We start from the raw sequence: 26891 nt of genomic DNA, 5'->3' as shown, positions 1-26891 counted from the left end.
TGCTCTCTCTGATCCAACCAAAACAAACCCCGGCGTGCAGTCACGGATTGCAACGAACGAAATGGCATAGATGCCCTAGCGGCAACTGCTAGCAAAAGACTAAGTTTTCACTCTGATGGCATATAAAACAACATAATGTTACTCTACATCATTTCATTATGCCATTTCGTTCGTTGCAATCCGTGACTACACGCCGGGGCTTGTTTTGGTTGGATCAGAGAGAGCAGCATATGTGCCTCCTGATGAGAGACTAATAAGTTTCGAAACCGGTAGAGGTGCTTGCTGCACTCTCTGATTGGACTAGAATATGGTGCGGCTGTATTTTCGTTTTGCAACGAAATTGAAAATGGTTATTCATTTTTGATTGACATAATTATTTATACACAGCGCCAAAAAATGTTTTTAAATTAAATTAATTGGCACAAAAAGAATAATGATGTGATCTATTTAATTTAAAATACATTTTACTGCTGCCGTAAAAGGAAAAAAAATGTTTATTTCACAAATAAACATGGTTTTTCTCTTACATTCAATGTTTAAACGGCCACCCACCTGGCTCTTAGCAGTTTGAACACTTATTTAAGTGATCAGCAATTTATTTATCAAATAAACATTTTTCTGTTTTGTGACAGCAGTAAAATGTATTTTAATTTAAATAAATCACATACATTCTTCTTTTTGTGTGAATTAATTTAATTCAAAAATTTTTTTAACCCTACTTCCATTAAAAAAAAAACCGATTACGTCATCACGCCCAGATGGATGACGTCACTAGTATGATATATAGGTATGCCAATGACAACAAATCATAATTTATTCCTTTCATTTGCACCATACTGTATATTTTTTGTATTTTAAGTAATCTTCAATAAAAAATCGACATTTGGTGATATAGCTCTAACGAAACTACTGATTCCTATTAGAAGCTTTTTCACCAAAAAACTTTGTATAAAACTTTTCGTTGATAAAAATCCACAACGAAAAAGTTTTCCTGTAGTTGACTGTATACCATGTAATACAAAAAACAGTAAAATCCTTTATAAAAGGTATATATTTAAGATCCCTAAAAAGGGCTACATCACATAACTAGTTTTCGACTGGCTTACCAGTCATCATCAGTGCTTACGTGAAGTTTACATGCTAACCACCAAGATATAATATAACAAAAATATGAGGGTCAAACCCCTCTATAAGTAATCCGTCAAGGAAACATAGGTTAAAAATGCTAACTTAAGTGTGGATGTTTGAAATATTTTTACTAATATGCCCCAGGTAACATCTGAGCTGTGATTTGACTTGTTCACATGGTCCACCACACTTCCACCATGCTATGCACATAAGTACTTCAGCTTTTCGGCTGGTGTTACTGCTCTATTACATCCATCTTCGGTCTGTCGGAAATCGCATGGCGATATGCAAAACTAGTGTAGAAATTGACCTCGTCGTCCACTAGTTGTGGAAACAATTTTGCAAAATCAACTTACCTCCTCGATAAAAAATATGCTGTGTACCCACTCTCGAAGAGGTCTCACTTCCTTTTCCTCGTCTTTCAAAAGTAATGCTATTTTGTAGTGTTTTGCTCTTAGACATCTTGATCTTGTTTAACCTGTAGATTTGATCGACCTAAATACTGAAGTAGACTGACGGTGATCTGCCGGGACTGTGTGTCTGTGTGAATTGTTGCCCCTTCACTTTACGGGGATTTGACTGTGATCTAATCGTCCCGTGACTGTTGGTTTGAATCAACCTCAATACAAGAGTCCTGGGTATATCCTGGGTACAACAGGTGTGGAACAGAAAATTTCCAAAGGAAAAAAAAATTAAATAATGCTAAATATTCAATAACAATAAATGTATTTAACAATAATAAAAATATCCCCTAACACATTTTATAAAAATAGTTTATCAAAATAAAGCATTTACTTTTTAATTATTTATAAAAAATAGTTCCTAAATTACTATAGAATTTAAAAATTATTGTCATAGAAATTGTCATAGAAAATATTGATATATTTTATAAAAAATATATATTTTAACAATTGCTTTGTTGTATGGTAAACTTACTAATATCGAGACGAACTTGGCTATTTTATTTAAATATAAATAAAGTTTTTATTAATTATAAAGTCATTACTATTTTCATTCCTATTTTTACAGCATAGTACAGCAGATATTAAAACTTAACAAACTCAAAAATTGTTTAATATATGAAAACATATTGTGGCATTTTACACTTGTTATACAGTTAAGTCCATGGTTCTTTACCGTGCATCATTAATAAGTGGCGAGATAAAACACATACTTTGTATCTACCATCATTGTCTTCCACGCATGAAACTAGAGACAAGCCCGCTACCGCCTGTTATTAAGTAAAGACAAATGTTATTTTTATGAGCGCTCTAGACTCATTACACCGAAAAAATATAGATACACAAAAGACGCTTGGGGACGTTTTCCGATTTTAAGTGCAATTTGTGACGTTCCTGGTTTGTTAACTTGTGGATGTCAGTTTGTTGGATTTTTTTTTGTTTTATTTTTGTCCTGCTTTTGCATTTAGAAGTTATTTATATTACACAAACAGTTGCTTTCACAACTAATTTTATATTGGAGTTTGAAATTTTATGGTAAGTGTATTTTATTTTGCCATTAATTTACATACAAAGTTAACCTCATTCACACAGTTAAGGAATGGTTTTATTTAAGTTTCCGCAAAAGTGAAAGAAATAACAAAAATATATATTTCATTAAATTTTTTAAAAATTGTTATTTAAGTATTTATTAATCAGTAATGATATTAAAATAATTTATTAAGCTACTTCAAATGTAGTGTTAATTCTGCACCAAAATTTTAAAGCAAAACTAACATTTTACATTCTATTTATTTGATAATGTCAAATTTTATAATATCCGTCATCGGAGCAGTAGCCACTTTCTGTCACTTGCTGTTGCGTTAAGTAAATTTCCGACTTATTTCGTATGCTGTAAATGATGACGCACGGGTAAATATCCATGGACTCAACTCTACATTCGAAACTGCTATATCTAAAATAGAATAACTTCAAAATGTGTATAAACATTATAAAATTTGAGCTAGATCATTGAAATATTTACAATATTTCTTTTAACTTAATAATAAACATTATGGAATTTATTGCTTCTGCACCATTCATAAGCGTTTCTAAACATCTTCTCCCATGGACTCTTCTTGTAGTGTACCCAGCTTTGTGGCATGTACGGCCATTGGAATGGTTGAACGCATCTTTCGGGATGCGGCATCATCGCTAAGTGTCTTCCGTCTTCGGAGCACACTCCCGCCAATCCCTCAATACTTCCATTGGGATTCATGGGATAGATTTCAGTCGGTTTTCCGTTATCGTCTACGTAACGCAAGGCGACGAGTTCTTCGGATTTCAATTGGTCGTAGATGGTGTCTGATTTGAACGTGAATCGACCTTCTCCATGAGCGACCTACAACACATGATTAACAAAATTGATAAGTTAAAAATTATAACCAAGGAAGAACTTCCTGTAGTTGGCTGTATACCATTAATTACAAGTGAAATTTAATAAAAAATTATTGTCATAATACCTATAGAAAGAATGGGGGGAAACACGTGTGGTTAAAATATCAAGAGATAAATCATCAATCGGTAGAATAAGTATCGGCCAATCGAGCAAAAGATGGAGTGACAACCTTCCATAGAGGTATCAATATCATAATATGACATTTTTGCCCGGGAGATTGTTTCGGACAGCTTCCGGCGCCACTTGTATCTTTAAATATGTTTCAAGTAACTAGTGTCGATGCTCACACTAGCCCAGGGGGACCGACGGCTTAACGTACCCTCCGAAGCACAGTAAACGGCTCGTATCATTTTTAGAAATGAAAAAAATGTCGTTGTTGGTGCCGATTCCGTGGAGATTCGAACTCGTGCTTATGAACCGATTTGGCTTATGAAGCCAGTATCTTATCGCTGAGCTACGGCCGTTCACAATTTCCAGTGGTGGCTTATGTTAATCCCTATGGTTATGTTAAATCCATTATCTAACTACAGAGAGAGCCCGTTGCATTCAATCTCAGTAACGTTACGTATTTCATACGGCTCTTTATCGTGCATCTATCCATCAGTCCATCTACCTGCAGCTTGTTTCGTCTATTCCTTTCCATATCCAACAGACTTTTCCCTGATATTCGTCGGAGTATTTTCATTTCTGTTGTTTCTAGTAGTCGTCTCGTTTTAGATGTGTCAGGTCTTGTTTCCGCCGTGTATGTCAATATAGGTATAATTGTTGCATAGATTCTTGCTTTTGTGTCTTGTGTTAGTTGTTTGTTCTTCCAGATTGTGTCATTAAGGGATCCCGCCGCTTTACTTGCTTTTAAGCTTTGTTGTTGTACTTCCTCTTCAACATCTCCGTAACTGGTTATATCTATTCCCAGATATCTAAACCTTGCCTTTGCTTAAACTTAAACTATTGCCGTTATTCCTCATGCAAGCAAAGTCCTGTTACATACAGGGTGTTTCATTGGAAAAGTAACATACGTTAACTGTAGAAAGAGGACACTTAGGCGGTCTCAAAAATACCATACTTAACGGGTCTTACTTCATTAATAACAAAGATACTGGGTGTTATATCTATTTTGCCATTGTCTTATTTGGTTCATAACTTTTTAACCACACTGTATATTTATTTTATATTTGGCACGCAAATATTATTAAAGGTGTAGGTACAATCAACTAATTCATATAAAATTGTAAAAAATCCAGGTCCGGATTAAAAATATTGGAAAAATGTTCCGACCCAAAAACAACACCCTGTACATTGAATTTTTTAAAAATAGATTTTGCATTTGAAAAGTGGATGAAAAACTAAATTTATTGGTATACTTTGAATTTTCGGCAAAATGATTTTTCTGGTCAAATTTTGAATTTGAATTTTGAAATTATGTGAATTGCGAAAGCTCGAAGTAGAAAAAAAATTGAAATACGACTTACAACTTGCTGACCATACTTTATTTTTATTTTATATTTATCACTGAATATTATTTAAGGTGTTCAATCATTTAATTTATTTACAATTATAAAAAAATCCAGGGTCGGATTAAAAAATATTGGAAAAATGTTCTGATCCAAAAACAACACCCTGTACATTGAATTTTTTAAAATATATTTTTCATTTTAAAAGAGGACGAAAAACTAAATTTAGTGGTATACTTTGAATTTTCGACAAAATGATTTTTCCGGCAAAATTTTGAATTTGAATTCTGAAATTTTGTGACTCAAGAGAACTCAAAGTAAAAAAAAAATAAAATGTCACTTAATTTTAATTAATACCATTATTTAATGTGAATTGTTAAAATGTTAACATTTTAGTATTTTTTTATTACGGCGACAAATAATTCATAACAAATAGTCACTTTTAATTAATAAATAAATAATACAGAGTCCACAAAAAATACATAACTTTAATCAACGAACTATCTTAAACATTAAAAAGACAGAAAAAGATTGCTGAAAAAAAACTTTTGTATATCTAAAATCCAAAGTTTATAACGAGGAAATAAATAGTATAGAAGAACTTCTTGAGCGGATTCGAGACGCCTTCCAATAAATGAAGAATAACTCTGCCGATATTAGGGAGTCAGTCAGACAAATAACAAAAAGAGCAAGACTTTGTCTTCGACAAGGTGGTGGCCATTTTGAACAATTACTATAGTTTTGATAGTTAATTTTTGAAAAAATTTTTGTTTTTTTTTTAATTTGTAAGATAGTTCGTTGATTAAAGTTATGTATTTTTTGTGGACTCTTTATTATTTATTCATTAATTAAAGTTGAATATTTGTTATGAATTATTTGTCGCCATAAAAAAACACTAAAATGTTAACATTTAACCAATTTAGATTAAATAATGGTATTAATTAAAATTAAGTCACAGTTTAATTTTTTTACTTCGAGCTCTCGCAATTCACATAATTTCAGAATTCAAATTCAAAACTTTACCAGAAAAATCATTTTGCCGAACATTCAAAGTATACCACTAAATTTAGTTTTTCGTCCTCTTTTTAAGTGCAAAATCCATTTAAAAAAAATAATGTACAGGGTGTCTTTTTGGGTTGGAACATTTTTCTAATATTTTTTAATCCAGTCTTGGATTTTGGATAATTGTAAATAAATTAATTGATTGGGAACCTTAAATAATATTCTGTGTTAAATATAAACTAAATCTACAGTGTGTTTAACAAGTTTTAAGTCTTATTTCAATTTTTTTTACTTCGAGCTCTCGCAATTCACATAATTTCAGAATTCAAATTCAAAACTTTACCAGAAAAATGATTTTGCCGAACACTCAAAGTATACCACTAAATTTAGTTTTTCGTCCTCTTTTTAAGTGCAAAATCCATTTAAAAAAAAATTAATGTACAGGGTGTCTTTTTGGGTCGGAACATTTTTCCAATATTTTTTAATCCGGCCCTGGATTTTTGATAATTTAAATAAATTAATTGATTGGGCACCTTAAATAATATTCTGTGTTAAATATAAAATAAATCTACAGTGTGTTTAACAAGTTTTAGGTCTTATTTCAATTTTTTTTTCTACTTCGAGCTCTCGCAATTTGCATAATTTCAGAATTCAAATTCAAAATTTTACCAGAAAAATCATTTTGCCAAAAATTCAAAGTATAGCAATAAATTTAGTTTTTCATCCTCTTTTCAAATACAAAATCTATTTTAAAAAAATTTAATGTACATGGTGTTGTTTGGGTTGGAACATTTTTCCAATATTTTTTAATCCGGACCTGGATATTTTACAATTTTAAATAAACTTATTGATTGAAAACCTTAAATAATATTTCCATGCCAAATAAAAAATAAATATACAGTGTGGTTAAAAAGTTATGAACCAAATAAGAAAACGGCAAAATAGATAAAATCTTTGTTATTAATGAAGTAAGACCCATTAAGTATGGTATTTTTGAAATCGTCTAAGTGTCCTCTTTCTACAGTTAACGTATGTTACTTTCCCAATGAAACACCCTGTATAATCAATAAACAGCTAAAGAACTTTCTACTTCTAAAAATAGAGATAGCTGAAGAACAATGTGGATTGATATCAGTGGAAGGAACGCGTGAACAGATATTGAACATCAGCTAGATAATAGAAAAAGAGGGGAACACAATATATCAATGCTACTATGTTCCGTAGATGATACAAGTCTTTCGATTCAGTAAAATGAGATCCTCTCTGGAATATAATACGAAATATTCAGTTACCTTTTGACCCACTTACAACGTGTGGGAGTCATATGTTGCCATAGGGCTATATCCTTAGGAATTTTATCCATCCTTTGGATTTTACGATGTTATCTTTTATATAAGACTTTTGTCTCTGTTTTTTGAAAGGCTTTGACCTTTGTATTTTTTGGTTGGCTCACCATGTTCTTGTAACACTGATGATGCTCTTGTTACAGAGCGAAAACGTTTTGTTCATATGTTTGTAGCCCTTTAGGGCTTTTTAAACTAATATACCTTTTATCAAGAAGAAATTTTTTTATTAAATTTCACTTATAATAAGAAATATTTATGATACAAACTCAACCAAAGTTAAAGTATACGGAATATATGCAAATGCGTTCAAAAATAAAAAAAAGATTTCTATATGCATTTATCAAAAACAATAAGTTCTAAATTAAAAAGAAATGTTAGAAATAAATCTAAATCATTTACTTACCCACACACCAAATGAAGACCCTTCCATACCCTTCATCATTATAGCTTTGGATTTTTCTATCTTGATAGTGCTCCATCGGCATTCGAATCTTTCAGACAAATTATGTTCCAACATTATGTCTGGTTTAGTACCTTCATTAACAGGTGTTCCAACCCAACCGATAAGAGCCATCAATTGGCATCCGTTACATACTCCCAAACTGAACGTGTCTCTTCTGGCAAAGAATTTGTCGAACTGTTCTCGGACGGTTTTGTTGAATAGAATACTGGCCGCCCAGCCTTTAGCAGAACCCAAGACATCTAAAAAAAATATGTTGTATGATATATTTAATTTATATTATAATACATAATACCGTACGTTTAGTTTTCGATTAGAGATAGAAATCGGCAACATTGCTTATAAGAATGAGTTGCATTGTCACTGTAAAATCGACGAATAAATCCGCGCGACTCGGGTGTGGCAAGCGGAGAAGCAGTGTTGCCATGTATTGGGTGTACTCCTATATCTAATGTAGAAGTAAACGCACGGTATAAGTAAGTATTAGGTTTATTAAAGTGAAATAATTTTTAGGTGCGAATCTCGAAAAACTCCATGGTTTAGCGACGAAGTGAAGATAAAATGTGAAGAAAAGAAGAAAGCATATCTACAATCCAAAACAAACATACCGAACAATAGAGAACAGAGATAACAAGCATACAACCACTATAAACGAATCAGAAATAAAACTAATACTTTAGTCAGACAAACAAAAGCAGAGATTCTCAAAACAGATGTAACACGACTTCTACATAACACGAAAAGAAATATGGAGAAAGAGATGAAGGAAGTAATAAAAACGAGACACATTTAGAAGGAAACATAGGTAGACTACTTTCCATTCATATTTGCTAAAAGTGACGATAATGAACCAACAACACCAGAAGTGACCGCAAACGAAGAAATAAACATTGAGGAAGAAGAGGTAAAGGAAGCATTAATAAAATTAAGAAATAGAAAATGACAGACCAGACGACAGAATACCGAATGAACGCCTGTCCAGAAGACCAGATTTGACCAAACAACTATTAAAACTAATCAAAAAAATAATAGAACAAAACAGAACACCACAAGATTGGAGATCAAGCATCTAATATTTCTCTTCAAAAAGGGAGACAAGAGAACCAAAACACATAGAAAAGGATACATGGATTGACTGTCTAAAAAAGCTCTATGCAGAGGAAGAACAAATGATGCTAGAACCGGAAACACCAGAAATTACCACAAATGAAGATGTTAATATAAGTACACAGGAAGTTCGAAACACTTGAAAAGCTGAAGAACAGAAAAGCTGCAGGTAGGGATGGAATGTCAAACGAATTACTGAAATATTGTGGAGCAGCAATGACAGAACAATTAACAACATTAATTAACAAAATCATAAAACACAATAAAATACCGGAAGAATGGAGAACGAGCGAACTAATTCTACTATTCAAAACAGGAGATAAAAAGCAGCCAGAAAACTACAGACTATCAACTTGTTAAATACTACCTAAATCTTGTTAGAGGATAAATTTAGCAGATGAACAACCGGAAGCAAATTACTGAGAAATCACTAGAGTATAATAGACCAGCATTTCTATGTCTAATTGACTTGAAGAAAGCATTTGACAGAGTAAAACTCAAAGATGTAATACATCTTCTGCAAAATAGAGAAGTCCCCCAAATATGATAAAAACTATTGATAAAACATCTACTAAAACAACAAAATAGAAGTCAGAATAGATGGACAACTTACATAACCTATAGATATAGGCAGCGGAATAAGACAGGGAGACTCATTGAGTCCTATGCTCTTCAATTTAATCATGGATGAAATCATCAAAAACGTCAACAAAGGAAAGGATATGACAGAAGCTCGAAACAAATGACTGTGAATGAAAAGCCCCATCAGTAAAGAACCAATCAGATGTAAAATAGAAATTGATGGTATCAGTATTGATGAACAGGTAATGGAAGTAAAATACCTTGTACTTACATTGTCAAGTTACGGAGACCTGGACAAAGAAGTGAGAAATCAAGTACAAAAAGCAAATAGACTGGCAGTATGCCTTTAACACTATATGGCGAAACCGACATATTAACACTGAGATGAAGTCAAGAATTTATAAAGCCAGTGTAAGACCAATAATGACATATATATCAGAAAGAAGACCCGATACAGCCACAACACAAATACTACTGGAAACGGCAGAGATGAGAGTACTGAGAAGAATTACAGGAAATACCTTGAGAGATCGAAAGAGAAGTGAAGACATTAAAAGACAATGTAACGTACAGTGTATAAACGAATGGACACTAAATAGAAAAAAAGAATGGAACAACCACATAATCAGAATAGGGAAGACACGTGTGGTCAAAATAGCAAGAGATAAATCACCAATCGGTATAAAGAAGTATCGTCCGACCGCACAAAAGATGGAGTGACAACCTTCCATAGAGATATCAATCCGCCAATGAACAAGCAGAATTGCTTATAAAGTGGAAGAAGAAGAAGAAGAAGAAGAAGAAGAATAAGAAGAAGAAGAAGAAGAAGAACAAGAAGAAGAAGAAGAAAAAGGAAGACAAAATGGGCCCGGAGAATTATAAAGGAATTAATTTATGAAACATAGCATTAAAATTAACAACCAAAGTGATAACAAACTGAATGAAATTACTACACTACCACTAAAAGATTAAAGTTTTAGGTCGGGAAGGTCATGTACCGACGCTGTATTTATAATGAGGCAATGCAAAAGAAATCATTAGAACAAGACAAACCTGCATATTTATGTACAAACAAACCTGCTTTTGTAGGCCTTAAGAAGGCATTTAACAGGCACAAATTAAATGACGTTATCCACTTATTGTAAGCAAGAGAGATAGATACCTCTAGGGATAATCAAAACGATAGAAAATATCTACCAGAACAAAATAAAAGTAAAAGTAGAAAAGCTAACTGACCCGATTGTAGCTTGCACTGGGATAAGACCGAGATTCCCTGAGTCCTCTATTGTTCAACCGGATCATGGATAAAATATTAAAAAAAGTAAGAACAAGAAAAGGATACCAAATGGGAGCAAAATAACTTAAAATAATCTGCTATGCAGACGACGCAATACTAATCTCTCAAAGTGAAGATGATTTACAACGTATGCTGCACCAATTTAATATAACCGCTAGAAAATTTAACATGTTAATTTCATCCAAAAAAGACAAATTGCATAGCTATAACAGCAAATCTACTAAGACGTGAGGTAGAGCTGGAGGGTCAGATAATAAAACAAATGATGGAGTTTAAATATCTATGCATCACTCTATTTAGCTACGAAAATCTAGAAACAGAAGTGGAAGATCAACTGAAGAGAGCAAAATAGAGCCGCAGGTTGGCTTAATCAAATAATATGGGGAACTAAAAATATCGGGAAAGAAATAAAAAAGCAGAATTTACAAAGTTATCAGACTAATAATGATACAGGACACGACATAATACCAAAAATGAGAACCCTTAGAAAAATCGATGATAAGACACTATGAGACAAAGCTAGAAGTACAGATATACAACGGAGATGCAAGGTGGATTGTTACAATATACGACGGGCTTCATCTTGATTCTAAATTAAACTGGAAACAACACATTTTAAAGAAGAAGAAACAAATTGAGTTGAGAGTGAAAGAAATTAATTGGCGTATAGGTAGAAAATCTCGACTCTCAATTGAGAACAAACTGCTGATTTATAAAACAGTCATCAAACCTATATGGACGTACGGTATAGAACTATGGAGTTGTGCCAGCAAATCAAACACAAAAATTATCCAAAGAACTCAATCAAAAATTCTACGCACCATCGCAAATGCCCCGTGGTACATTTCCAACCAAACCCTTCATACAGACCTAAACATCCCGTTAGTCAGCACAGTAATTCAAGAAAGAACCAACAGACACCACGAGAAATTGGAAGGCCACCCCAACCAATTAATAGTTCCATTACTGCAGCCACTAAACAACAGAAGATTGCGAAGATTATGGCCCATAGATCTTCGCTGAAACTGAGGTGAAACCGCTGGGTGATGTACCTCATAACGCCATTTTAGTGTACAATACTACATTGATATAAGTTATTGTACTTGTTATCAAATTAACTCATAGAATAAATATGTAATTCTGATTGTTAATAAATTCTTACAGAAAAAAAAACAATATATTGTCCTTTTCATGAGCATTTTTCAGTGCGTAACAAATGATAGGAAAAAGGGTAAGTCCGTGATAATACACATTTATGACATTTATTCTAACATGACATTTAGTTAAATCTGACAGTTGTCACATTTTATTTTCAATTTGGAATAAAAACAAATCAAATGTGTTTCTTGCATTTATAAAATGGTATTTTCTTTGATTTGTATAGTCTTATAAATTATACAGATTATATTTGTAATATTATTATCTAATTAAAAAAATATTTTTTTTATTATGGCGCCATCTATCGACAACTAGAATAACTAGAATAAATGTTATAAATGTCACCGATGAAATGTAATCACCGACGTGCCTTTTTTTCTGTCACATACAATTTAATGCGTTAGAAAGAAATCGAAAAACTGTGACGCACTGAAAGATGATCATGAGAAAAAGAATACAACGTTAAAAGTAGATGTTGCTCTATAGTTGTACATACTCTATGTAATGACAGTTTAGAAGTTGTAATGTAATGTCAAGAAAATAAGAAAATATAATGTCAGTTATGTTCAAGTAAAATGTTTTCCTATTGTCCAGTAATTTAGTGAATTATAATCGTTGTTGGTCATTTACTTAGTTCACCTAACTCAATTTATAACAGGTTACGGGCCCAACTCACGTGGGAACTGAACAGGTGAAAAAATATGGCGACCAGCAATAACGATTATAAAATTCAAGTCGACAAACTTGAGGCTCCTGAAGACTGGGCAAAATGGAAATGGCACGTTTCGATGTTATTACGAGCGTATGCACTTGAAGACATTGTGAACGGTATGCGTAAGTGTCCCGAGGTTACTGAAAATTCAACTTCATTGGAAGTAGAGAAGCATCAACAATGGTTAAAAGACGATGCAAAAGCGGCAAGTTTGTTAGCAGGTACGCTCGGAAAAACTGTTGCCGAGCTCGCGTTGACATGTACTCACGCTAGTGAAATATGGGACAAATTATGTGCGCGATTTGAACGCAGTAGTACGCAACGGTTAAACATGTTAATTGAAGCCTTCTTTAGAGTCCAGCGTGATAAAAAAGAAGATATTAGTACAAATGTTACGAAGTTGCAGAAACTGTTTATAGATTTGAATGATGAATTGCAGAAGCATGATGAAAATGTTTTATCCGAAAGAATGTTAAATGGCCGGATCTTATCAACTTTGGGTAAGGACATTGATAATTTCAAAGATTTGTGGGACACGATACCATCAAAGAATCAAACTTTGAACTTATTGATTGAGAAATTGTGTGCCATTGAATTACGTGACCAAAGTACCACAGAATCTTCTGCGTTTGTTGCACGCAATAGGCCGACAGAAAAATACACACAGAGCCAAAGTACAACTACTACGAAGTCAAAGAGAAATGTACATCGTGCAAAAGAGAAATGTCCATGTCACAAATGCAAGAAATTAGGCCATTGGACGAGAGTGTCCATTGAAAAAATCTACTGAGAATTTAGATAAGAATAAAAGTAATGATACTGCTTTTTTGTCCGTTGTTTTAAGTGCCTCATCTAACAATTGTGTTGAAGCTCGAAAATGGTATTGTGACAGTGGAGCCACAAATCATATCACTACAGATAAGCAATATTCCTCATCTTATACAGAATTTGCTGAACCCGAAAAGATATCACTTGGTAAGAAGGGTGTATGTAATAGTATGTATGTTAGCCCAAGGACAAGGAACGGTGAAAATTCAAACGCGTCTGAATAATAAATGGAAAGATGCTGAATTGAAGAATGTTTTTTATGTTCCTGAAGCAAGCGCTCATTTGTTTTCTGTGAAAGCTGCTGAGCAAAGGGGGTTCATTACAGTACTCGACGAAAAAGGTGTAAATCTACATGATAAAAATACTCTTGAATCTGTAATGACTGGGTACTTCAGTAATGGCCTGTATGCACTTGATATACGTGTTATGAAACCGACCAATCCCATTCAAGCAAACTTAGTAGAGTAAACAGATATGTTACAAGTGTATCATGAAAGATTTGGTCATCGGCATAAGCAACACGCAAAGAAGGTCTTGAAGAAAATGAATATAGACATTGATGGGTGCAAAGAAAGCTTTTACGATAGATTTGCAATTGGAAAAATGCATAGATTGTCATTTAAAACTAGGATCAATCGGCCACAAGTCACTGGTGAGCAGATCCATGCAGATGTGAATGGACCCATGTCTATAGAATCACTAGGAAGAGCACGTTATTACGTATGTTTTAAAGATGACTTTAGTAAGTTTCGGAAAGTTTTCTTTATGAAACACAAAAGTGAAGTATGTACCTTCTTAGAAAAATTTTTAAATGAAGCAAACACAAATGGCCATGTAGTAAAGCAACTGAGATGTGATGGAGGGAGAGAGTTTGACAACAGAAAGGTATCTGAACTTCTTGCGAGTAGAGGTATTGTATCACTCCACCCTATACACCTCAGCAGAATGGTGTTGCTGAAAGGGAAAACCGTACCATTGTAGAGTGTGCTCGTTCCATGTTAAACCATTCAAGTTGTCCAAAGAATTGTGGGCAGAAGCATGCAATACTGCAGTGTATCTGCTGAATCGCACAGGAAAGTCATCAATTGAGAATAAAAGTCCCTATGAATTGTGGTATGGAAAGCCAGTTGGGAGTTTGAAACATTTAAGAATATTTGGCACTGAATGTTATGTTCATGTAAACAAACATTTTCGCAGTAAATTTGATGACAAGGCGATACATGGTTATTTGGTTGGTTACGTGAATGACAGGGATGGTTTTAGAATATGGATTCCATCTGAAAGAAGAATTCTATCGAGCCACGACGTACGATTTAAACCTGAGGTTACATGCAATTTGCAAATTTTTGAAGATAAAGCCGAATCAGTGAACAAGAATCAGTCGGAATGTTTTAGTGTAAATGAAAACTCCGAAGAAGTGAAAAATTGTATCAATGAAATTGTGAAATCTAAGAATATGGAAAGTGCAGAAAGTACGAGTGAAAATCAAGAAGTGAATAGAGAAGAAAGAAGCGATGATGGTGTTCAAGAATCTAAGCGTTACAATATGCGTGTTAGACAGAAACCAAAATTGTTTGGCTTATCTACTTTTCACGTTGAGGGAGAGTGTTACAATATACAACGTTAAAAGTAGATGTTGCTCTATAGTTGTACATACTCTATGTAATGACAGTTTAGAAGTTGTAATGTAATGTCAAGAAAATAAGAAAATATAATGTCAGTTATGTTCAAGTAAAATGTTTTCCTATTGTCCTGTAATTTAATGAATTATAATCGTTGTTGGTCATTTAGTTAGCTCACCTAACTCAATTTATAATATAACATTATAACATCAAGGACCGTGTAAGGAATAGAAGAGTAAAATGAAACGATCATATAAATCGAACGACAACAATAAATATAGTAGTAAAAACTGCGAGAGGCGGTTCCCCAATAGGAAGACGATCAGTGTGAAGACCACAAAAACAATGGAACGACAACTTACTAGAGGCACATTGAAAAACATACAGAATCATGTCTACACAAAAAGAAGAACTAATAATGCATTATCAGAATACTTTTAATGTAAAAAAGATGATTCATTATTGATTTAAATACACATGACATATTATTTATAATTAATTATAATTATTAGTACCTGCATAACTGAAACCTCCAGGGAATATCACGCCCCTAAACCTATCCAAAGTGGCCACACCGCTCAACAGATCTTGCATAGTAATATCCCACACTTTGAACCCGGCTCTTATCAACGCAGCAGCCATTTCCCTATCTCCGTTTGTTCCTTCTTCTCTTATCACAGCTACGGGAACTAATTCGTCTTTTACAGTCTGATCGTGATCAGGGTCGAATGTAAGTGCGTATTTGGGTCCAGTTCGGCTTGGAAGACTATGGAATTCCGAATCGGCACAGGATTTAATAGTCTGATGTAGTTCTAACCTAAACAAAAATAATTTTACTTTCTAGGTTTCTACTGAATATTCTAGACGTGTTATTTTCAAAACAGCAAAATAACGCATAAAATGTAGTGCAAAGAGTGTATGTTGTCATTACAACATCAGTATTGGAGAGTAGTGCTTACATTTTCTTTTTAACTTTAATACTTAAGTGTCTTACTTCGTCAACTTTAGCTTTAACTCTGAAATTTATGTTGTAGCGTTAGGCAATACAATAGAAGACAAAAGATACGTACATGAATTAGACAAAAATAAAGTTTATATCAGTACGTAAAAACATTTAGCATGGCTTATATATTTCTAGTAAAAAATAATTAGTTAAGACCTTTAAAATCCGCTGGTTTCAATGTAAGATTCAGTTGCAGTCAGGCTCATATTAAGATAATGAATAAGTAGACTAGTTTTGCTAAGATAAGTGTCTGAACAGGTTCTTCATTGTCATATTACTTAAGTAAATCAGTTTTATGCATTAGTATTTTCAAAAAAATCAGCCATCAATTGTTTCATGTTTTCAAAATGCAACCATCTAAATAAACATTTTGGGTAGCAGCCAGAATCTGGCATGGGTTTTTGCCAGATTCAAAATCAACGATTATTCCGGTATGTCATCTTGACACACGTTTTCTGAAACTTGGTGCCGAGTGGAACATAAGTTATCAGGCAATTATTAATCTTATATAGATCATCTTCGTTAAGGATGTCAACAGGTATGTGTAATACATCTTATGCACTGAAATAAATGTATTGTAGATCTCCGAGCATATTGTGTGTAATAGTGGTCTATGGTCTATGAGAGTTGTTATTTGAAGAGTACAGGGAAAAAACAAGGAATGTAACTTTTTCATTAATTTTGCTTTTTCTCGCCATGTGGTAGCAACAACTGAGTATTATCGACTAGGCCAGAGGTCACCAATTAGTTTCCCTGAGGGTCCGTTTCGAAAACCTATGACACTTCCGAGGTCCGGATTTAATGCTGCCTGTGTCTGGTTGTTCTGATTCGGTATCTTTGCGGATTCTTGTTAAGAAATATCCCCTATAAACAAATCAGAAGGGTGCCGGGCGAAATTTTTGGGCAGAAATTGTATAACAATTTTTTTAGCAAATTCAAAACGTTGTTCTGAAGCTATTTTCTTGTGGCATTTTTTATAATCAATTACTTTTAATGTATTAATTAAATTAATTAAATTCAAAACATCACCTTTTTTGTCCCCGAAATTATGTTTTTAGAATTTTTGGGTCATCTTATACAAAAAAGATCTATCATTTTATTGAAACTTAAGAGTTTTCAAGCATCGAAAATGCGTATTTTCGCATTTCAGATTTTAAATCGCTTACAGCTCGAAAACTATCAACTTTTCAAAAATATGACAAGAGACCTTTTTTTCTTTAAAATCATTCAAGAAACCTAAAAATACATTTTTCGAGGCAAAAAGGTAATTTTGAATTTGTTTAAAAAAATTGTTATGCCCGGCACCGTTCTGATTTGTGTAAAGGTGATATTTTTGAACAGGAATCCGCACAGAAATCGAGTCAGAAATATTTTTCATATGAAAGAGGCCTCACACATGGACTAATATGGAAATGAAAACTAATAATATCTATCTGATTGTTTTTTGGTTACTGTAGACTTAAAGCTTTCCTGGTACAGTAAATATAAAAAATATAAATTCATCGTTTATTGTTTTGATGTTATTATCGGTATATTGTATATTTTGAACATAGCAGTATTGTAAATTGTTACTGAGAATATTTTAAAAGTTAGGAATTTATATTTTGAATGCTGAAGTTTTTATACATCTTCAGTTTTGTAGAAAGGAAACTGAGGAATTTAAAATAAATAATCATAGTACAAAAGGGTAATTAACATGTTATCTTTTCTACATTAGTTTCAATGCAAGATGTTTGTTGCAAACTTATTAAATCTGAAAATTATTTCAAATAAATGCACAGCTGAAAAGTTCTACCACTTAACATATAGTAGAGAGGAAATGAATACAAAAAAACGCACGTGACAATTTTATATTACAGTTTACTTAAATTCAAAATTAATGATTATAGTAAGTATAACAAAGGGGAAAAACTTTTTACAAAATTAAATTATCAGAGAGAAAAATGACATTTTTGTTATGTACAACTTGTCTGAAGTTTGGAGTTAGTTTAGTGCAACTGATTCTCATTAGGGAGTTGGGATATTCATCTGTAAGCTGAGATCTTTACCAATTTTTAATAAAGTTCATTCTTGATAACGCGGATTCGCACACATAATTTGAGCCAAACATAGTAGACAATTTCATGGCCAAACATTTTCAAAATTGCCAAACACTACTTAGGTATATTCTTAATTTAACCCGCCAGTGGTCGCTATATGAGATTTTCTCTCACGGTTTCAGAAAATTGCGCACAAATTTTTTTCTGGGAAATTATACGCACTGTAGTTCCTTTTAGTCTCTTAACTATCCTCCCTCGACAATGTAATAGACTCGTCCACTCAGACCGTGACTCAGTTTACTTAGTATCACCATATTGTTGAGTCAGTGCGCTTCATGTGAGAGATTCTCTCATCAAGCGACCACCGGCGTCACCAACTGTGTATAAAAATTAATTTTATTTTCCCCCTTAAAACCTAAAATAATATCCTTTTATGATGAAATAAAAGGCGTCGTGGATGTGGTCGATGATATGAAAATCCTATATTCTGTTTCACGGGTTAGTTGTAGATGGCCACTTACCATATATTTTTCAATGTTAAATATTGGCGGCATCAATAGTCACATTTTATATACAGATAATAATAATAAAACAGAAAAACGTCGTGTCTTTATAAAGCAAATGGTTTTATCGTTGATGAAACCCCATCTTTTTTGTAAAATTTTGTAAATGAAGGCAAAAGTTGGTAATGTGAGAGAAAATCTCACCCGCGACCACTCGCGTAACAACCTACCTAGCGACCAATGCCGGGTTAATGGCGGTTCGCACAAAACTAGCCGACGCACAGAGGTGAATTTTGCCGAAAACCTGGCCAAAATGCAAAAATTGAAGTTTATATATTCCGAGAAATTTTATATGAATCTTGCTCTGTAGGTTTCGGAGGATCATAAACGGTCGTTGAGGGTAGAACAATACAAGCATACCACATATTTATATTAGTGTAAAGTTGGGATTGAACGAAAGCGGACTTAATAAAATTAAAGTGTATTATACAATTGAGGCATTGTTAGGTTTTCGTTTAAAACTATAGACGTGTATTATTTTGTTATTTTATAGTGGATGCTATTCCTTGAGGTAAGTGGAGTATTTCAATATACTTTTTAGATTATTTTTCCTAACATAAACTTTATTTACAACATACTTACAAAATGATGGCAAGAATCTTCAATCGTTTTCTGTTTACCAAGTTTTAAAATGGGAAAAGTAAAAAACTTTGAAAAAAAAGTCAGCTTTGGTCAGCAAAGATTTTTTGCTTAATAAATAATTCAATATGTATATAAATATTCCTCAAGAAATCATCTGCAACAAGTTGCAAAATTACCGGAATTCTTCATTTTAAAAAACTGTAACATGCTGGAGAATTTCTACATTAAGAGACTTTAATGTTATGGTCAGTTAATAAAGTAAGAACAAAATATGAAGCAGCTGATCCAGTAAATTTACAGTTTTTTTTACACAAGAACCGCAGTTTTTTGTTATTTTTTTGCTTTCTTCTTCTTGTTTTTTTAATCTTTAAGTCATTTTACTTTTATGTATAGGTCTATCTTTTTGCTTTCGTATTTTTATATTTTTTAATAATTTTGGTCGTGTGAGTCCAAAAATTTTGCCTTTTTTTTAAAATAAAATACATAAACGATACTTTATATTAAAAAGCCAAAATAGGTAGGTCAATTTTGTAAATGGATCCGATTAATTATAATTATTACCTACCAATGTGTGGCTTCTTAACACAAAGTTTCGTTTATGCATTTCATTTTTAAAAAATTAAAATTTTTGGCTCACACGACCAAAATATAAACGTAAGGAAGCAAAAACAGGATTATACATAAGAGTAAAAGGACTTAAAGATTACGAAAAAGAAAGCAAAAAAAATGACACAAAACGGCGGCTCTTGTGTAAAAAAACTGTAAATTTACTGGAGCAGATGCTTCATATTTTGTTCTTACTCTATTAAATGACCATATAACATTAAAGTCTTTTCATGTACAAATTCTCCAGCATGTTATATTTTTTTAAAATGAAAAATTCCGCTAAGGATGCATTTGGCTGCAGATGATTTTTGAGGAATATTTATATACATTTTGATCTATTTATTAAACAAAATATCTTTGCTGAGCAAAGTAAACTTTTTTAGTTTTCCCTTTTTAAAACTTGGAAAACTTAAAACGATTGAAAATTCTTGCCAATTTGCAAACATGTTGTAAATAAAGTCTATTTTACGAAGAAAAAATACTCTACTTACCTCCAGACATAGCATCCACTATAAACTAACAAAATAATACACGTCTATAGTTCTAAATGAAAACCAAACAATGCCCCAATATTATTGTATAACACACTTAATTTTTATTTGGTCCGCTGTCGTTCAATCACAACTTTACACCAATATAAATATATGATGATGAACAAGTTGCTGATATGAGCACATTGTGTAAATGTTAGGGTATAGAAAGTCACAATCTTATTGAAGGTTTTTATTAAAACTTCTGTTTAAATAAACAATAAATAAATTTAAAACTGTTTAAATAAAAAGCTTCAATAAGATTGTGAGCATTAGACTTTCTATACCCTAACATTTATAAATATATGATCTCATAGGCGCCCATGCCCATGGGCATAGCCACGGCCCCCCTAGCTTTTCTGTTGCTTTAAACTATAATATATTGTCATCCAAAGTATACAAAATGTAATGTGCAACATCTTCACGTCTGGCCCCTCCCCTAAAAAATTTTTAGATGGGCGCCCATGCATGATCTGCTTGTATTGTTCTACCCTTACCGGCCGTCTATGATTCTCAAAAACTTACAGAGCAAGGTTTATATACATTTTCTCAGGGTATACCTATAAACTTAGATTTTTACATTTTGGCCAGGTTTTCGGCGAAATTCACCACTGTGCGACGGTCCGGATGCGGACCGCGGTCCGCCAATTGGTGACCCCTGGACTAGGCTATCGATTCATAGAATCGATATACAATACACAGAAAGATCAGTCTATATAAATTTTCTAAGAATTTGTATCCAGGCGAAGGACCAGGATTGTCAGCACGCCACTAAACAAAAATAAGGAATGTTAGCAGTTTTTTTTTGCATTATTAAATTAATAAGTTCATTCATTTTTTTTACTGCAGTTTTTAGATCTTAAACCACATAATCGAGAGGGGTAGTCAGTATTCATTGGTGGTAAATACTTTGTGGGAAAAGAAGAGTAGATATTGGTATATGTGTCCCCTTAAACCTCTTCTGACCATAAGTTAATACATGATCCTATTTTAGGTTTCATTTTTGCTTATTTATAGTTGCTATAGGAATTGAACTATTCCGCTTACATAGTTTTGTTAAGTTTAGGTTAGTAATATGTTTCTCTTTGTAGGGTTTCCCTTTTTTTATTACGATGATCTTGGTTACATTCTTTACCATTGATTTTCTCCTCTTATGGACTTGGAACACATCGCTGGATACCTCACAAGAGTTTTATTATAACCATTTTGTAAATTCTTGATGCGAAAGTTCATTAGCCCTATACTAATTTTAGCTTTATTTTTGTGAGTACCTAGTGCGTTTTCGGTTCGTTTTATTGTCTTATGTTTTCCAGCGTGTTTGCTTCTGCGCATCTAGTTACTGTGTAGGTTATCCTAGTATTACATTTTTTGACAGGACCTCGTAACTGAAAAATTTGCATAACATGAGTTATTCCGGTTTTCGCTTTAGAATAAGTGTAGCGGCATCTATTAACCAGCGGTTAAAGTTGGGAAAATTTCCAGAAGGCTTTACATTACGGAAAACGATACTACTAAACATAATAAGATACGCCCTAAATGAAAAATGATTCGGTTTTTTTGGTCTCCTGTAAAATCATCATCTTGCCACTTACGAGTTCCTACTTTTCCGCCGTCGATATGTACTTACGGTCTAAATTTATTTTTCCTTTACCTATTATTAATATATAATTTATAAGTGAGATGTCGTTTCATTTCTTTTGTCCCATATACATCCAGTTAACAACCAATCAGTTAAAAAGAGAAGTCTCAACAATGTAATATAATTATTATAGACTTTTTGACAGAAACATGCATGGAAACTCCTAAATTATCCTTATCCTAAATGTGACTATACCTTCGTGGTCCAGTATTGTTTATTTGGTACAAAAAGTCATTATTGACTCAGGCGAGAAGCGAATGACCTTGTATATTCGCAGAGCTGGGTCTGGTACTGATAAATTGTACTCGAGTACAGGTAACCGGGTGCTTTTCATATTTGAGGAACGAGTACAGAGTACCGAGTACATTGCTCAAAAAAAGTACTCAGAGTACAATACTCAAAGTACAATTACCCGAATTTCTCGGGTACCTATTTCGAGTAAATTCGAATACAGAACCCGAAAAAAGGTAAGAAGGTAATAATTATCTCTGCTTTTCTAAACATATTTATTTATGAGTAATGAAAACATAAAATAACGTACAATTCCAACTGAAATAAAAACATAAGAATTTTAAAAATTAATCATCGATTCATAATCAGTAGTAATTACACAAGAGCTCTAAAATTATCGATTTGTCTCCTGAGTGACACTTTGACAGTTTTAGTTTCACGACCCGAAGGGTAGTGAAATTATGTCAAAGTGTCACGAGGGCAAAACAAATCGGTAATTTTAAGAGCTCGAGTGTAATTTGGTGAGATTATTTCATGAATAAAACTGTTTTCTAAATAATTTTAACTAATATTTTATTGATATCTTTGCCTGAATATTTGCTTGACATGTTCTTGGTGCTCTATTTGACAAGTTGTAAAACATCGATTGTCATTAATGTCACTGAATGTTAATTTTTGCATAGCAATTAGTGATGAGCGAGACTGGTCTTGGTCTTGCGGTCTTGGTATTGGTCTTACAGCAAGACCAAGACCAAGACCGCCTTTTGGTTGCAAGACCAAGACCCAGACCAAGCTTGCAAGAACAAGACCAAGACCAAGACCGAACCTTGCAAGACCACGCAAGACCAAGACCAACCTGCAAGACTCTTGCACTTTTTTGAGAAAAATTGGATTTTATTATTTAACTTTATTTTTTTAGTTCAATAATATATATTGACATTGTAAGAAACCTTAAACAATATCGAATTTTTAAAATACATAATATTTTGGTTATATTTTTAAGTCGTTTTGATTAAGTCCAACGGTTTGCATTTTCTCAACCTTCAAAGTGTCCAGAAGGCAAGTTTTCAAACGGCGACAGTTCAAGGACAATTAAAATTACTTGTAAGACAAAAAAAAAATGTAACTATAGATAGGGTAATCCATTAAAAAAAAAATGCAATTAAAAACGGTTTTTATGTACCAGTAGTTTTCACTTTTTTGTCTAAAAAAATACTGACACTTATTTCAATTCTTTTCGCATAATCGAGGAAAAATGTAGGTCGTTAAATTTAAAATGAATACAAAAAATATCATAATAGATTTTGAAACGGGATTCACAATGCTGTGAAAGCATTGTGGCCTGAATAAAAAATAACTGGTTGTCGATTGTAATGTGTCAAGCTTGGTATCGCAAAATCCAAAGCTTAGGTTCAGTTTCTCAATATAATGACAAAAATTCCGATACTGCGAAATTTTTAAAATTATTTTTTGGATTATTTTTTTACAATCAACGAAAGTTGGAAGTTGAATTATTTGTGAAAATCCCGGATGACAAACGCGTAAAGAATTTTACTGATTTTATAGTTGAAAACTATTTGGAATAATCTAGGTTTTCCCCAGAAAGGGCCAGTAGTACAAATATAGTACGTGCCGCACTTGAAACGCATGCGCATCATTTCAGTGTGTTTTAAATTCTAGTTTTTACTACCCACATCCGAATATTTTCAACTTTTTAAATGTCATAATGGGTATTGAATCCAAAAATATGTGAAAATAAAAAGTGCGAATAACTCGTGTTACGAGAGCAATGTAGTTTAAATAAAATTAAAGAACTGCAAGATAACAAATTACAGAATTAAGCGTTTATAACTCCCCATTAGGTTTAGTTATTATGTTATAGTATTAGGTCTATAAATAGGTATGGTAAATATGTACGTATTTACTAAAAAGTATGTTTTAGTTAGTTTATAAAAAAAGTTAATTATATTAAATAATGATTAAATAGAGTAAAAAATAGTTGTGTTCTCTTAAAAAAAATTAATTTATGTTCTTAAATTTGACCCTCGTAGGATAAATACTACAGTGTTCGAGTGAAAGGAACAGATCATTATCTGTTAACAACTATAAACCGTTTATCCCTTTTCGTAAAATCCGTGAATTGAAAGTCCCCGACCATTTGTGGCACCTTTAAGAAGCTCTTTTTCTTTAACATTTTATTAAAATACAGGGGCAATAAACAATAATCCAGACTCAAGACGTGGTCTGAAGGCAGGCGGCAGGTATCGACAGCATGCAAAACACAACGTGACACAACCGAAGGCCGGCAATTGCAACAAGGGTTGTAAATGCAGGTTTTTCCTACTGATAAACATTACCATTATAAAAATATACTCTAATATCTTTATAAGGAGGGAAATAATTAGGTCATTAGGTGAATGTATAATGTTAAAATTGGTATCCGTTTGAAACTACATTCTACATTCTGTTAAAATTTTATAGCAAAAAATATAGTTTCATTCTTCACATCTTTATTTATTTCAATGTACATTTTATTCGAAATTGTTTGGTTCAAATTATCACTACCAAAAAAGCAAGACCAGCAAGACTCTTGCAGCAAGACCAAGACCAAGAACAAGACCGGCTAGTGCAAGACCAAGACCAAGACTGCCTTTTAGCTGCAAGACCAAGACCAAGACCAAGCTTGCAAGAACAAGACCAAGACCGACTAGCCTGGTCTTGGTCTTGTTCTTATTTTGCTCATCACTAATAGCAACGAAGAGCATCTGACGTAATACTTGACGACGGGAAATTATCGAAAAACATTTCCGCTGTAATTTTTATTCTTGAAGGTTTCTATTGGCCAGAATATCTCTATAAACGAAATAACCAGTATAACACCACTCACACGCACTGATTAATTTTATTGGCTTTTAAGATAACTAATTTTTCAAAGTTTTCCTCAGTTAGAGCATTTCTTCGAGGGCTATCTACACTGTAGCATAAGAGAATAGGCGTTGCTTGACTTGACGAATGACTGATACTAAAACGGCCTTTTTGCGTGTTGCTATTCATTTGCTCTCCCACATGCAGCGACAGGTTTAGACTTGCAAAAAGTACTCTGAAAATGCACTCGCATAATTAATTAGTGCGGTCGTAAATATTATTAAATTTATCTGACCTGGCCTATTGTTAAGACCCACCCGGAACGATAAGCAACCGAGGTAGACAGATTTGGTCTTTTGACAATTAACACTGACTAGACGGTACTCCTATAATAAAGCAAAGAATCCACAAAATCTACAATAATTACGACGACAAAAACAAAAAAACGGATGTAATAGCTATTTGTATAACAAGGGAGGAAAGTGCTACTTTTCCTCCCGAGAATGAAGTTTACTGCCCGACGCGTAGCGGAGGGCAGTAATCATTCAAGGGAGGAAAAGGCACTTTACTCCCATGTTATACATATGGTTTTTCCACCTTCCTCAAATAACAAGTAATTTTTTCATTTTTACTTAATTTATTTATGTAACTAACCAACAAAATTTATTAGAACTAAAACTAACAAGTAAGTACAATATAACTGTCAACTGTCAAATATAAGTCAAATTATTAATGTAAACATTGTTAAATCAGAATAACAATTTACTGTTTTTTACCATTCTGCAAAATACAGAGTGTTTTTAAATAAACGTTAAAATGTATAGATACTTACGTAATAGAAAATAGATATTGTACAGGGCGTCAATAAGTTATATTTCATGAATGAAATACCATGACGTCACTTTTATTTTTCCTCCCTAGGGAGAAAAGTTACACAAATAAATTAAGTAAAAATGATAAAATGACTTGTTATTTGAGGAAGGTGGAAAAACCATATGTATAACATGGGAGTAAAGTTCCTTTTCCTCCCTTGAATGATTACTGCCCTCCGCTACGCGTCGGGCAGTAAACTTCATTCTCGGGAGGAAAAGAAGCACTTTCCTCCCTTGTTATACAAATAGCTATTTCCACCTACCTCTACCGAAAGTACACTTTTCCGGACCTGATTGTAGGGAGGAATGTTGTACTTTTCCTCCCTAGGGAGGAAAATATTTTTCCTCCCTAGGGAGGAAAAGTAGAAGTGACGTCATGGTATTTCATTTATGAAATACAACTTATTGACGCCCTGTGCAATATCTATTTTCTATTACGTAAGTATTTATACATTTTAACGTTTATTTATAAAGCACCCTGTATTTTGCAGAATGGTAAAAAACAGTAAATTGTTATTTTGAGTTAACAATGTTTACATTAATAATTTGACTTATATTTGACAGTTATATTGTACCTACTTGTTATGTAGTTCTAATATATTTTGTTGGTTAGTTACATAAATAAATTAAGTAAAAATGAAAAAATGTACATCTTGTTATTTGAGGAAGGTGGAAAAACCATATGTATAACATGAGAGTAAAGTGCCTTTTCCTCCCTCGAATGATTACTGCCCTCCGCTACGCGTCGGGCAGTAAACTTCATTCTCGGGAGGAAAAATAGCACTTTCCTCCCTTGTTATACAAATAGCTATTGCTTTGCCTTATATACCCGAAATTATTGTTTTCAAATGAGTTTTAAAATAAATTAAAT

General features: G+C 32.9%; 1 protein-coding gene across 1 annotated transcript in view; it reads right to left on the bottom strand.

Moving 5' to 3' along the window:
- Positions 1–1837: 1837 nt before the first annotated feature.
- The window catches only part of LOC114338337 (phosphoribosylformylglycinamidine synthase), a 73608-nt gene continuing 48554 nt past the window's right edge, over positions 1838–26891 (bottom strand). The window contains exons 11-13 of the mRNA XM_028288926.2: positions 15606–15907; positions 7728–8026; positions 1838–3468 (exon numbers count right to left, since the gene is read on the bottom strand). Of these exons, the coding sequence (XP_028144727.1) occupies positions 3127–3468; positions 7728–8026; positions 15606–15907 (943 nt within the window). The 3' untranslated portion in view covers positions 1838–3126. The remainder of the gene's footprint in view (positions 3469–7727; positions 8027–15605; positions 15908–26891) is intronic.

This window comes from Diabrotica virgifera, chromosome 5, assembly GCF_917563875.1.
Source record: "Diabrotica virgifera virgifera chromosome 5, PGI_DIABVI_V3a".
NCBI classification, from domain to species: domain Eukaryota; kingdom Metazoa; phylum Arthropoda; class Insecta; order Coleoptera; family Chrysomelidae; genus Diabrotica; species Diabrotica virgifera.
Note: the sequence above shows the minus strand (reverse complement) of the source record. Positions and strands in the feature narration are given on the sequence as shown.